At 39.4% G+C, this 14,575-nt stretch overlaps 1 protein-coding gene across 4 annotated transcripts in view; it reads right to left on the reverse strand.

Annotated features, from left to right (window-relative positions):
- Positions 1 to 14,575, reverse strand: part of LOC105472625 (bromodomain and WD repeat domain containing 1) — a 132,986-nt gene that overhangs the window by 97,503 nt on the left and 20,908 nt on the right. For 3 of the 4 annotated variants that reach the window (XM_011726051.2, XM_071095725.1, XM_071095724.1), the window contains 2 exons: positions 2,302 to 2,402; positions 895 to 965 (listed from right to left, as the gene is read on the reverse strand). In XM_011726051.2, the coding sequence (XP_011724353.2) occupies positions 895 to 965; positions 2,302 to 2,402 (172 nt within the window). Of the gene's footprint in view, positions 1 to 894; positions 966 to 2,301; positions 2,403 to 12,527; positions 12,588 to 14,575 lie in introns of all 4 variants that reach the window. The other variant, XM_071095726.1, reaches the window with a different exon arrangement.

A 14,575-nucleotide genomic window follows, 5' to 3' on the forward strand; every position in this document is an offset into this window, starting at 1 on the left:
CCAGCTGGTGGGGCAGGGAACACGGTCTCAGTCTGTCGCCCAGGCTAGAGTGCATTAGTGCGATGATGGCTCACTGCAGCCTCAACCTCCTGGAACCAAGCAATACTCCCACCTAGTCTCCTGAGTAGCTGGGACCACAGGTGTGTGCACCATGCCCAGGTCATTTTGTTTTTGTTTGTTTTTTTTAAGAGATGTGTTCTCACTGTGTTGCCAGGGCTGGGTTCAAATTCCTGGGCTGAAGCAATCCTCCCATCTCAGCCTCCCAAAGGACTGGGATTACAGGCATTGAGTCACTGTGCCCGGCCTCCCCATCTGTATTATTAAGGGTGGCAACATAATGCCAATTAAGCACCAGTGCTCTAAAAATATTTTTAAGAAAAGAAGTTCTGCTTTCTAAACAATTTTACATACCTAACCCTAGCTTGTTCAAGTTTTCAGATTTTATGAGGGAAAAGTCTTTGACCTATCCTAAAAAAGAAAAAAACTACCACACAAGTTCACTGTACAAAAAATGAAAAAGAATAATTTCACCAAGATATGTGTGGGAAATAAATTTAAACTATCAAACATACACAGTTTAGCCTATTCGAAGAAAATCACAAGTTTAGATTATCATACACATAGGACAGGCATAGGAATCACTTGTGTAGACACCTCAAGCCTCTCTTTTACCAGACATCTCTTATATCACTGATTACTACCAGAAATCAGACAAAGGCAGAATAGAGGACTGGAAGAACAAGGCTAACAAAATGAACATCATAAATTAAACCTAACAAAATAAACATCAGAAGTCATTTACCACGTATCTAATAAAAGTTCTTAGCAATAAAGTGGTCATTTAATAAATGTTTAAAAAAAAAAAACTAAGAAAAAATGTGAAGAAGTTCTTACCAACACTAAAAGAAGAACAAAGCATTTGAACGCCTGGCCTAGGCTTTTCAGTGAACTTCAGGGGACGTGGGCTTTAAAAGAAGAAGATGCTGCTTTAAGATAGATTATTTTACCACATTAACACAGTTTAAAATATTGGTTTTAATCTAGCATATTTAAATATTATAATTTTTTAAGAGACAGGGTCTCGCCATGTTGCCCAGACTAGACACAAACTCTTGGGCTCAAGGGACCCTCCAGCCTCAGCCTCCCTAGTGGCTGGGAACCACAGACGCACAACACCCAGCTACAGTCTTATTTCTATAATACCTTATTGTATACCAAATATTTCCACATATTTCCGTGTATTTTTACAAAATATAAAAAGATCAAATTAATCGTATTTCCTTTAACCTAATACACCCAAAATATCAACATATAATGCAAATTAATAAAATTACAAGATACTTTCATATTCTTTCGTATTAACTCTTTGAAATTTTCCAGTGTGTATTTGAGACTCAAAATACATCTCAATTTGACAACTCATTTTTTAACAAAAATATTTTATCTTTATTTGGATTTCCCAAAATTTGTTGAAAATTTCACATATTCAAGTTATTGAAGACACACTTAATAATTTTCTAATAGACCAGGCGTGATGGTTCACGCCCGTGATCCCAGTACTTTGGGAGCCCAAGGCGGGTGGATCACCTGAGGTCAGGAGTTTGAGACTAGCCTGGCCAGCCTGGTGAAACTCTGACTCTACTAAAAATACAAAAAATTAGCTGGGCGTGCTGGCGGGCGCCTGTAATCCCAGCTACTTGGGAGGCTGAGACAGGAGAATCACTCGAACCCAGGAGGCAGAGGTTGCAGTGAGCCGAGATCGCGCCATCGCACTCCAGCCTGGGTGACAGAGCGAGACTCTGTGTCAAAAAACAAAAAAAAAAGGAAGAAAAAAAAAGGAAAAAAAAAGTTTTCTAGCACATTAATCAATTATAAGTTTTAAATTTAAATTATCAATTCAGTTCCTCAATTGCACTAACCACATTTAAAGTGTTCAATGATCATATGTGGCTAGTGACTACTGTATTAGACAGCAGAGGTACACAACACAGGTCTTATGACTCTCAAATGTTCCTGCCTGAATTTCCAATTATACACCTATTTTTTTAAATGCCTTACTTTGTCTTTACAAAAATGTGCTAAGATAGAAAAGCTATGCTTCTTTTACAAATCCAGCTATCTAAATAATTATAAACAGGAAAGAGTCAATATGGCACATATGCTATATATAATAAAAATGAAGTTCAAAGGTAAAAAAAGCAACCATAATACATAATCTCTTAATAATCAAACTTCATTTCATTAGACTAAACTGTAACTACATTAAAGAAGAAAACTTGTTACATAATTAAAGCCACTTACCTAAATTTCAAGGATTCTAAATCCCATTGCCAAAAGCAAACTGTCCCATCAGCACCAGTGGAAACCATGTATCTTTGAGAGCCTTTGGCCATTGGGCTAAACTAAAAAGTAAAACATATACAATTCAGTTTCCAGAACTTCTACTTAAGTTACAGTTTAATACTCTTGCAAAGTTAACTTCAATTGACACTTTAAGGAAATAAAACACAAATCCAAAATATAGGTAATACTACTGTAGTGAAAAAAATCATAACCTCTCCACATTCATTTATATGTAATATGATCTCAATAAGCCTATTTTCAGAATAAACAAGATTAGCCAGAAAAACTTTAATAAGGTGAAGATCTAGTCCTATCAGATATTAAAGCATATCACAGAGCCTCAATAATTAAAACAATTAGACATAACGGTGTACACTGACAGAATGACCAATGGAAAAAATAAAGTCCAAAACTAGACCCTATTCAACCAGGAAAGCTGACTGAAAAATTGGAAGGAAAAATGGGGGGAAAAATGGACCCTAATGTAAAACTTAAGTAGAATTAAGGTATTATCTCAAATCTGTTGAGCAAACAATGGATCACTGCATAAATGGTGTTACAATTGTGCAGCAATCTGGAAAAAAACTAAATCCATTCTTCAGACTGTACATGAGGATACATTCCAAATGGATCAATGATTTAAATATATTAAAAACAAAACCATAATATATGAAAACACAAGAACTATACTGCAGTGCCACTTCAGAATAAGGCTAACATCTGTACTTAATAAAATACCAAAAGTGCTAAACAAGCAAGCTAGAGAAAGGAAGATCAACTAGCCAGAGACGTCTACGAAGGATTAAATAGTAGGAAAATGCTAGGAAAACAAACACACACTAAGCAAAGGAATAATATCAGCACAAGTTCAAAAGTGAGGAGGAATATGGTATATGATAGAAACAAAGATCTATATGAACAAAGTATTCATTTCTCAAAGTCATGGGGCAATGGGATAAATGGGTAGAGAGTCTGGATGTAATCAAAGCAGTTTAAAGGGTAACTGTACTTTTCAAGTAAAAACACCAAAAGCAGCCAAAAGATTTGCCTTACAGCAATATATAATATTGACTGAAAGAGAAGAGGTAAGATGTAATAAAAAGCCAAGAGGGAACCCAGTTAATCTAAGAAGCAAGACGCTTAACTGGAATACAGCTCCACCCTTCTCCCCCTAGAATGGACAGGAAAGGCAAAAAGAGGGGAGCATCAAAACTTGCTGAGTCGCCCGGGTGCCGTGGCTCACACCCGTAATCCCAACACTTTGAGGGGGCGGAGGAGTGAGAATTGCTTGAGACCAAGAGTTTAAGACCAGCCTGGGTGACGTGGCGAATCCCTGTCTCTACAAAAAAATACAAAATTGTCCAGGCATGGTGACTTACGGCTGTGATCCCAGTACTATGGGAAGCCAAGGCAGGCAGATCACTTCAGGTCAGGAGTTTGAGGTCAGGAGTTTGAGGCCAGCCTGGCCAGCATGGTGAAACACCATCTCTACTAAAAATACAAAAATTAGCTAGGTGTGGTGGTCGATGCCCGTAACACAAAAAGTAGGTGGGCGTGGTGGCAGCGCCTGTAATCCCAGCTATTCGGGAAGTTGAGGCAGGAGAATCACTTGAACCCAGGCGGTGAATGTTGCAGCGAGTTGAGATGGCGCCACTGCACTCCAGCCTGGACAACATAGCAAGACCCCTCCACCTACCAAAAAATGTGTGTGTATATATGTATACGTGTGTGCATATATATACACACACACATATACATATGTATACACGTGTATATATGTAGACATATGGGCATACACGTATATACATACATATACATATATAGTCTACATATGCATGTATACTATACATGTATATACACGTATGTATATGTATTATGTACATATACGTATCAAAAAAAAAGAATTCTAAACCTAACTGTCCATGGAAGAGTTTTTTTTTTTTTTCCCTGAGACAGAGTCTCGCTCTGTCGCCCAGGCTGCAGTGCAGTGGCACAATCTCGGCTCACTGAAAGCCTGCAAGCTCCACCTCCCAGGTTCACGCCACTCTCCTGCCTCAGCCTCCCGAGTAGCTGGGACTACAGGCGCCCACCACCACGCTCAGCTAAATTTTTTGTATTTTTAGTAGAGACAGGGTTTCACCATGTTAGCCAGGATGGTCTCGATCACCTGACCTCGTGATCTGCCCGCCTCTGCCTCCCAAAGCACTGGGATTACAGGCGTGAGCCACTGGACCCGGCCAGGAAGAGTATTTTTAAGTCACCTGTATATACACGTATGTGTACGTACATGTATACACATATGTAGACAGATATACACATGTGTATAAACATATATATGTCTACGTATATGTATGTACGTGTATATATACACGTATACACATACGTATGTATACATATATATAAAATAAAATAAAAAATTAGCCAGGCATGGTGGCACATGCTTGTAGTCCCAGCTACCCAGGAGGCTGAGGTTGCAAAGAGTCGAGATCACACCACTGCACTTCAACCTGGACAACAGAGTGAGACTCTGTCTCAAAAGGCAAACAAACTTGCTGACTCACAAAACACTCAAGACAAAGAGCTTAGAAAACAAAGACTAATAGTGCCATTAACAGAAAGCAAAGTAAGAAGAAATGATTTTTTTTTTAAATGTTCAAAGTGATTGTTCATATCTAAGATACGTTCCAGGATGTGGCCTAACATTGACCTTTGCAGGCTCATTAAAAGTAAGCAGAAAAAGTAGTATAATTGAAGTTATATTAGTAGTTGGATATTTTTGTTAATTAAAATAGAAGGTTCTTTTACTCCTTTGCTTTCTTAATAAACTTGCTTTCACTTTAAAAAAATTAAAACACCTTCCACACTGAATTGCTAATTGAACAAAAAAATATTTTTTTAAGTAAACCATCACAGTAAAACTCACAACCTTGCACAGAGTACTTTAAGAATTCTAGAGGCCAGGCATGGTGGCTCGTTGCTCACGCCTGTAATCCCAGCACTTTGGAAGGCCAAGGCAGGTGGATCACCTGAGGTCAGGAGTTCAAGACCAGCCTGGCCAAAATGATGAAACCCTGCCTCTACTAAAAATACAAAAAAATTAGCCAGGTGTGGTGGTGGGCACCTGTAATCCCAGTTACTCGGGAGGCTGAAGCAGGAGAATTGCTTGAACCCAGAAGGCGGAGATTGCAGTGAGCTGAGATTGCACCACTGTACTCCAGCCTGGGCAACAAGAGCGAAACTCCGTCTCAAAAAAAAAAAAAAAAAAAAAAAGAATTCTAAACCTAACTGTCCATGGAAAAATATTTTTAAGTCACCTGTTCTAAATCAAATTCCCAGACATACAAGCAATTTGTGGCTATTTCTGTCCCACTTATATCTTTGTCTATTCACGGACTGATACTGTACTGTTTTCTTTATAACACCTCTAAAACATTTTTATATCTCCAGCATGGCTAAACAATTCTTTGCTCTTCTTTTGCTGTCCGTGCTTATTTTTCTCTTCTAAATGAGCTTGATTGGCTGGCTTAGTTCCATAAAAACAAAATCACTGGAATTTCAAATGTAAATATGCTGATCTTGTAGCATAACCAGGAAAGAGCTGACATCTTTACAATACTAAATCTTCTGATTCACGAACATGGTAGAGGCATTTTCACTTACTTAGACTATTTCCTTCCCCAACCCATGACTCCAGTATTTTTAAGATCTTTCTTCATAAACATATTTCACATTTCCTGTTAAATTTACTCCTATGTGTTTGAGGGGTTTTGTTGCTATTATGAATTAATTCTTCTTCCATTGTATTTATTACTTGTTTATTAATAGTGTACAATAAAGTTCCGGTTTTAAGACATGGGTCCTATATATATATCTAACCATCATACTAAGCTCTCAGCAGTTCTAACAAGTTTTAACAGAATTCACTAATGAAGCCTCTAAGCTTGAAGTTTTAAGAGCTGTGATTTGTTTTGTTTTGTTTTGTTTTTCTTTAGTGTCCAACAGGTATTTTTAACCTCAGGAGTCTTCCTTTTACTGTTTCTAAATAGCAGCATTTCATCAATTGCAGTATTACTGACATACAACCACGTTTTATTATGCTCCCCCTCAAGGCCAGTTGCCAATGACTATAATATGTATTTCTGGATATTAAAAATAGTCTCTTTTTTTCTAAGATGGATTAGCTAAATCCTGCATAAAGGAAACAGTATGAACTATGATTTCTCCAAGTCCTCTTTGGCATTAGGATTTTAGGATTTTTAGTAGACCTCATGTGTCTACTTCCAACGTCCAAAGTATGCTCGAAATCTACACATTTGGAGTGACTACCTAGTATGTACCTCATGCTCATGAGCTTAAGAACGTCTACTTTTACAACTTGTTAGGCAATACAATAAGGACTCTTCAATATATGCTGATCCTTTTTTTTTTTTTTTTTTTTGAGACGGAGTCTCGCTCTCTCACCCAGGCTGCAGTGCAGTGGCGTGATATCCACTCACTGCAAGCTCCACCTCCCGGGTTCATGCCATTCTCCTGCCTCAGCCTCCCCAGTAGCTAGGACTACAGGTGCCCACCACCACGCCCAGCTAATTTTTTGTATTTTTTAGTAGATACGGGGTGTCACCGTGTTAGCCAGGATGGTCTCGATCTCCTGACCTCATGATCCGCTCGCCTCGGCCTCCCAAAGTGCCGGGATTACAGGCATGAGCCACCGCGCCTGGCTGATCCTCTCTTTTGCTGTGAAACAACGTATTATTTATTTTCTTTGGATATACAGCCAATCATTTTTTTGTGAAGAACCTCCAGCCAGGCATGGTGGCTCACGCCTATAAACCCCAGTGCTGTGGGAGGCCAATACAGGAGGACTGCTTGAGGCCAGAAGTTCAAGACCAGCTTGTGAAACACAGCAAGACACTGTCTCTACAAAAAATTAAGAACTAACTAGGTGAGGTGGCACACACCTATAGTCTCAGCTACTCAGAAGGCTGAGGCAGGAGGATGACTTGAGCCCACAAGTTTGAGGCCAAGCGAGCTATGATTACACTACTGCACTCCAGCCTGGGCAAGAGAGAGAACCTGCCTCTGGGGAAGGTGGGAGAACCTCCATACTGCTTCCCATAATAGCTGTACTAATTTACATTCTCACCAAAAGTGCATAAGAGTTCCCCTTTCTCCACATCCTTCCCAACATTTGTTATCCTTTGTCTTTTTGAGAACAGTCATTCCGGGGTGAGGTAGGATCTCACTGGGGTTTTGATTTGCATTTTCCTGATAATTAGTGATGTTAAACATATTTTCATATATCTGTTGGCCATTTGTATGTTTTCTTTTTAGAGATGTCTATTCAGGTCTTTTGCCCATTTTTTAATTGAATTTTTTTTCTATTGAGTTGAGTTCCTTCTATGTTCTGGATATTAACCCTTTGTCAGATGCACAGATTTTACAAGTACTTTCTCCCATTCTTCAGGTTGACTCTTTGATCTATATTGATTGTTTCCTTTGCTGTACAGAAGCTTTGTAGTGGCCGGGCGCGGTGGCTCAAGCCTGTAATCCCAGCACTTTGGGAGGCCGAGGCGGGTGGATCACGAGGTCAGGAGATCGAGACTATCCTGGCTAACATGGTGAAACCCCGTCTCTACTAAAAATACAAAAAACTAGCCGGGCGTGGTGGCGGGCGCCTGTAGTCTCAGCTACTTGGGAGGCTGAGGCGGGAGAATGGCGTGAACCCGGGAGGCGGAGCTTGCAGTGAGCCGAGATCACGCCACTGCACTCCAGCCTGGGAGACACAGCGAGACTCCGTCTCAAAAAAAAAAAAAAAAAAAAAAAAAAAGAAGCTTTGTAGTTTGATATAATTCCATTTGTCTGTTTTTGCTTTTGTTGCCTATGCTTTTGGGTATATATCCGAAGGGAAATGAAATCAGTATATTGAAGAGATACCTGCACTCCCATGTTTACTGCAGTGCCATTCACAATAGTCAAGATATGAATCAACCTAAACACCCATCTACAGATGAATAGACAAAGAAAATGCAGTGTGTCTGTGTATACACACACAAACAATGGAACATTATAAACAGAATACTCCTCTGTCATTTGTGGTAATATGGATGAACCTAAAGGCCATTATGTTAAGTGAAATAGCAAGGCACAGAAAGGCAAACACTGTGTAATCTCACTATTGAATTTTAGAAGTTGATTTCACAGAAGCAGAGAACAGAACAGTGTTACCTATGGCTGGGGAGTATGGAGGAAGGGGGTACCATAAGAAGTTGTTTCAATGGGTATTAACTTACAATCAGACAGGAAGGATAAGTTCTGGTGTTCTATTACACAGCAAGGTGAGTACAGCAAATAACAATGTGATAGACATTTCAAGATAGCTAGAAGACTTTGAATATTACCACAACAAATAAATGATAAATACTTAAAATGATGGATATAATTACCCTCATTTGATCCTTATACAATGCATATATGCACTGAAACATCACACTGTATTGTCTTTCTATAATTATTATAGGTCAACTAAAAACAAAAAATTTAAAAAGAATGTAGGCTGGGTGTGGTGGCTCACACCTATAATCCTAGTACTTTGGGAGGCCAAGGCGGGAGGACTGCTTGAGCCCAGGAGTTCGACCAGTTTAGGCAACATGGCAAAACCCCATCTCCACCCAAAAAACACACACAAAAAAACTTAGCCAGGAGTGGTGGCACGCACCTGTAGTCCCAGCTACTCCCAGCTACTCAGGAGGGTGAGGGGGAGCATCACTTGGGCCCAGTCGACAAGAGGTTGCAGTAAGCCAAGATCGCACCACTGCACTCCAGCCTGAGTGACAGAGTAAGACTCTGTCTTTAATAAAAAAAAAAAATAAGGCCGAGCGCGGTGGCTCAAGTCTGTAATCCCAGCACTTTGGGAGGCCGAGACGGGCAGATCATGAGGTCAGGAGATCGAGACCATCCTGGCTAACACGGTGAAACCCCGTCTCTACTAAAAAATACAAAAAGCTAGCCGGGCAAGGTGGCGGGCGCCTGTAGTCCCAGCTACTCCGGAGGCTGAGGCAGGAGAATGGCGTGAACCCGGGAGGCGTAGCTTGCAGCAAGCTGAGATCCAGCCACTGCACTCCAGCCAGGGTGACAGAGCGAGACTCCTATCAAATAAATAAATAAATAAATAAATAAATAAATAAATAAAATGTATTAATCAAAGGTAGTTAGCTGTCCTGTTAACTGTTAAAATGAAAATCTTTTCCTGTATGCTCACTCATGCATCCTGGGGGGGTAAAATTCACGTAACATAAAACACACCATATGAACCATTTTAAAGTCAACAATTCAGTGGCATTTAGTGCATGCACAATGCTGTGCAGCCATCATCACTACCTAAGTTCAATAGCTATTATTTCACAAGATATACTGCAACCTGTCAAGGCATTTTTCAATTCTCTTGGATTTTAAGTAGGCAATCAAACTATTGGAAAATAAAAATTTTTTATTTCCAGTATTTGTGTATTTTTGTTTTTGTTTTTGTTTTTTTGAGATGAAGTCTCGCACTGTCGCCTGGTAGGGAGTGCAGTGGCACGATCTCGGCTCACTGCAACCTCCGCCTCCCAGCTTCAAGCACTTCTCCTGCCTCAGTCTCCCAAGTAGCTGGGATTACAAGTGTCCGCCACCACGCCCAGCTAATTTTTTGTATGTTTAGTACAGATGGGGTTTCACTGTGTTGGTCAGGCTAGTCTCAAACTCCTGACCTCGTGATCCGCCCACCTCAGCCTCCCAAAGTGCTGGGATTACAGGCGTGAGCCACTGCGCCCGGCCCATTTTTGTTCTTTCTTGCCTAGCAATACTAAAAAAAATGAACAGTTGTAGTAATAGCATGGTGTTCATTTTCTGCAAATATTTAATTTTGTAATATTTTTAATCTCAATAAAAGTCGTAATAGTACAATGAGCACCCATACACTGGTCATCAAGATTCACCAACGGCTAACAGTTTGCAACACTTGCTTCTTGAAGTAGATATCATACTGACATGAACCATCCAAATCTACCTTACAGACATTACTTCAGCCCTAAAATCCTTAGTGTGTATCACCTAACAATGACATTCTCCTACATAACTATAACATAGTTATCAATACTTTAAAAACTTAATACTGACAGAACATTATATAATCCATATTCAAATTTCCCAAATTTCTCAAACATCCTTTACAGCTTTTTTCTCTCCTAAATCCAGAACCCAAATCAAGGCTCATATATTAACATTTGTCCCTTTTCCTGAGGTTCCTTGTAAAAAAGCTCTCCATCTTTCTGTCTTTCTTGACACCAAACATTTGAGGAATAAGAGATTTGTTTCACAGTTTCTCAATTTGGATTTGTCTGATTGCTTCCTCGGGAGATTAGGGTCAAACATTTTTGGTTTTTTTTTGTTTGTTTGTTTGTTTTGAGACGGAGTCTCGCTCTGCCGCCCAGGCTGGAGTGCAGTGGCCGGATCTCAGTTCACTGCAAGCTCCGCCTCCCGGGTCCACGCCATTCTCCTGCCTCAGCCTCCCGAGTAGCTGGGACTACAGGCGCCCACCACCGCGCCCGGCTAGTTTTTTGTATTTTTTAGTAGAAACGGGGTTTCACCGTGTTAGCCAGGATGGTCTCGATCTCCTGACCTCGTGATCCGCCCGTCTCGGCCTCCCAAAGTGCTGAGATTACAGGCTTGAGCCACCACGCCCCGCCTAGGGTCAAACATTTTTTACCTAAATAATAAGTAGGTAGAGAAAATGTTTAACTACAGATACAATGCATTTCATAGCTACAAGTCAATTCAGATTTTCTTTTTATGTCTTGGTGTTTTCTCTGTATTTACCTTCAATTTTCCTTTATAAGGCTGTTTAAAATATCCTCTTTTTATTATCTGAAGGATATGTAGTGATACCCCTTTTTCAAATCTGATAATGGTTATTTGTCAAGTTTCTTTTTTGTTCCCTGAACAACCTGTCTTTTACCAGTATTTTTAGCCTTTCAAAGAACTTCTGGCTTTGCTGATCCTTGCTACTGTTTTTTGTTTTTTGTTTTTTTTTTTTTTTTTTTTTTTTTTTGAGACGGAGTCTCGCTCTGCCGCCCAGGCTGGAGTGCAGTGGCCGATCCTTGCTACTGTTATGCACATTTTTTCTGTCCTTAATTTCTGCACTTATCTTCAAAATTTCTTTCTTCTTGTTTATTGTTCTAACTTCTTGAGAAATACAGTTGATCACTGAATTTCAGCTTCTTTTTAATACATCAATTGGGTGTAAATTTCCCCTTCAGCACAACTTCAGCGGAGAATGATATACTGTTATGAAACAACTTACCCCAAAATTTTTAGCTACACTGGACAACAATAAATATTCATTATCCCATAGTCTCTATGGGCCGAGAATTCAACAGCAACTTAGCTAGGTAGGTGTGGCTCAGTGTCTCGAGGCTGCAAGATGCAGTCAAGATGTCGACCTGAGCCACAGTCACATAAAGGCTTAACTGGGAATATGGGGATATGCTTCCAAAATGACTTACTCACATGACTACAGCAGAAGACATCAGTTACTACCATGAAGACTTTTCCATAGGGCAGTTTGAGTGTGCAATCTACCTAACAACTGGCTTCCCCCAAGAGCAGTGATTAAAGAGAACAAGACAAAAGCTATCTTATTATGGTGTAGTGTAACTTCAGAAACACTGAAAGTCACACTATGCCATTTTCTCATTATCTTTTCAGTTCACCGGTCAACCCTATTCAGCAAGGAGACTACAGTGGCCTGAGTGCCAGGAGGCAAGAATCACTGGGCACTGCCTTCAAAGCTGACTCCCAAAGAGTACCTCCCTCAAGTTTTCATTTGTAAGGTTTTCATTATTAATCAGTTCGAAATATTCTTAAATGTCTATTGTGATTTTTTTTTTTGACGTATGGATTATTTAAAAGTATAGTTGACCCTTGAACAACGCAGGGGTTAGGGTATCAACCCCCTCCCAGGCAGTTGAAAATCCACATGTAACTTTTGACTCCCAAAAAACTTAACTACTAATAAAGCCTTACCAATTGCATGAACAGTCAATTAACACATATTTTTGTATATGTTTTATGTAAGGTATTCTAATAATAAAGTAAGCTAGAAAAAAAAAGTTATCAAGAAAATCATAAGGAAGAGAAAATATATTTACTATTAAGTAGAAGTGATCATCTTAAAGGTCTTCATCCTCATTGTCTTCATGTGGAATAGGCTGAGGAGGAGGAGGAGGAATAAGAGGAGTTGGTCTTGCTATCTCAGGGGTGACAGAGGTGGAAGAAAATCTATGTATGTCGACCCATGTAATTCAAACCCATATTGTTCGAGGGTCAACTATACATAAAGTTTACAAAAAGTGAGGATTATCTGTTATTAATTCTGGCTGTTAGTAATTTCTTGTTTAATTACATTGTTGTCAGAGAATATACTTAGAATTATTTCAGTTGAGACTTGCTTTAGCCCATTTAATGTATTTCAAGTAATATAATTATGTTTATATTGACATTTACTATCCCACCCAGTATCATCTTAGGACTGTTTTTTTTCTCCTTTCTTGTTTTACTTTATTAGTACATATCTCCCCACCTCTATTAAGTCTAGTAGTTATACAATCTCTTGCTATACTTTTGGCTGTTATTCTAGAGATTTCAAAATGCATCTTCATCTTAAAGTCTAATGTAAATTTGTATTTTTTTATTTTCCACTTCTTGAACAATGCAAAGATCTTAGAATATTGAAGTTACCTCCTCCTGATATACACACTATTCATTCTTTAATTCCATACATATTTTGAAGCCCAGAATTTACTTATCTTATACAGCCAATGTTTATTTCCATTTACCCACACATTCACTTTTTTTTTTTTCTTAAGTCTTCATTCCTTCTTGTATCTCCAAGTTTCCACTTGGGATCACATCCCTGCCTAAAGAATATTATTTAGGGCTGGCACGGTGGCTCATGCCTGTAATCCCAGCACTCTGGGAGGCCAAGGCAGGTGGATCACAAGATCAGGAGATACAGACCATCCTGGCTGACACAATGAAACCCTGTCTCTACTAAAAAATACAAAAACTTAGCCGGGCGTGGTGGTGGGCGCCTGTAGTCCCAGCTACTTGGGAGGCTAAGGCAGGAGAATGGCGTGAACCTGGGAGGCAGAGCTTGCAGTGAGCCGAGATCACGCCACTGCACTCCAGCCTGGGTGACAGAGCGAGACTCCGTCTCAAAAAAGAAAAAAAGAATATTATTTAGAATTCCCTTTAATGTTGTTCGATTGCTAAGAAATTCTCAGTGTCTAAACATGCACTTAATACACTTTCATTCCTCAATGATATATTTTAATAGCCTCAGAATTATTGACTGGCTTTTTCTATTAGCAATTTAAAAATATTACTTGTCTATCAACTTCCATTATATTAAGAAGCTAGCAATCAGTCTTCTTACTACTTCTCTAATTTTCCCTAAGGCTGCAATGATTACTCATTGTATTTGGTTCTATTTATTTTCTTCTGACCTCAACTCCACTTCACTAATTCTCTCTTCAGTTTCATCAGTTGTGTTCAGATGCTATTAAAATCACCCACTGAGGTTGGGCGTTGTAGCTCACGCCTGTAATCCCAGCACTTTGGGAGGTCAAGGCGGGTGGATCACAAGGTCAGGAGATTGAGACCATCCTGGCTAACACGGTAAAACCTCGTCTCTACTAAAAACACAAAAAATTAGCCAGGCATGGTGGCACGTGCCTGTAGTCCCAGCTACTCAGGAGGCTGAGGCAAAAGAAACGCTTGAACCCATGAGGCAGAGGTTGCAGTGAGCTGAGATAGTGCCACTGCACTCCAGCCTGGGCAACAGAGTGAGACTCCATCTCAAAATAAAAAGTACTACTAACCAAGTAGATTGTTCAGATATACTCAGTAAGCAATAAACGCACGTGAGCCCCCACTACAAGAAGAATCATTTCAGGGAAGATTAGAACTCCACTTTCAAAGAATTCCAAGATGATTTTAAGACAGGCACCCTCTCAAAGTATAAATGTTCTTATTTGCTGCTATATTGTCAATACATTCATATCAAACTATAAAATGTTAACTGTGAAACCTAGCAAGAATTTGATTTTCAAACTATAAAATCTTCCAGAAAACAATATACTTCTTAACTACATGTAGACAAACCAAAAGTCTTGCTTAAACTTCCAAAATAAAACAC

The sequence above is a fragment of the Macaca nemestrina genome, chromosome 4, assembly GCF_043159975.1.
Source record: "Macaca nemestrina isolate mMacNem1 chromosome 4, mMacNem.hap1, whole genome shotgun sequence".
In the NCBI taxonomy this organism is placed as follows: Eukaryota; Metazoa; Chordata; class Mammalia; order Primates; family Cercopithecidae; genus Macaca; species Macaca nemestrina.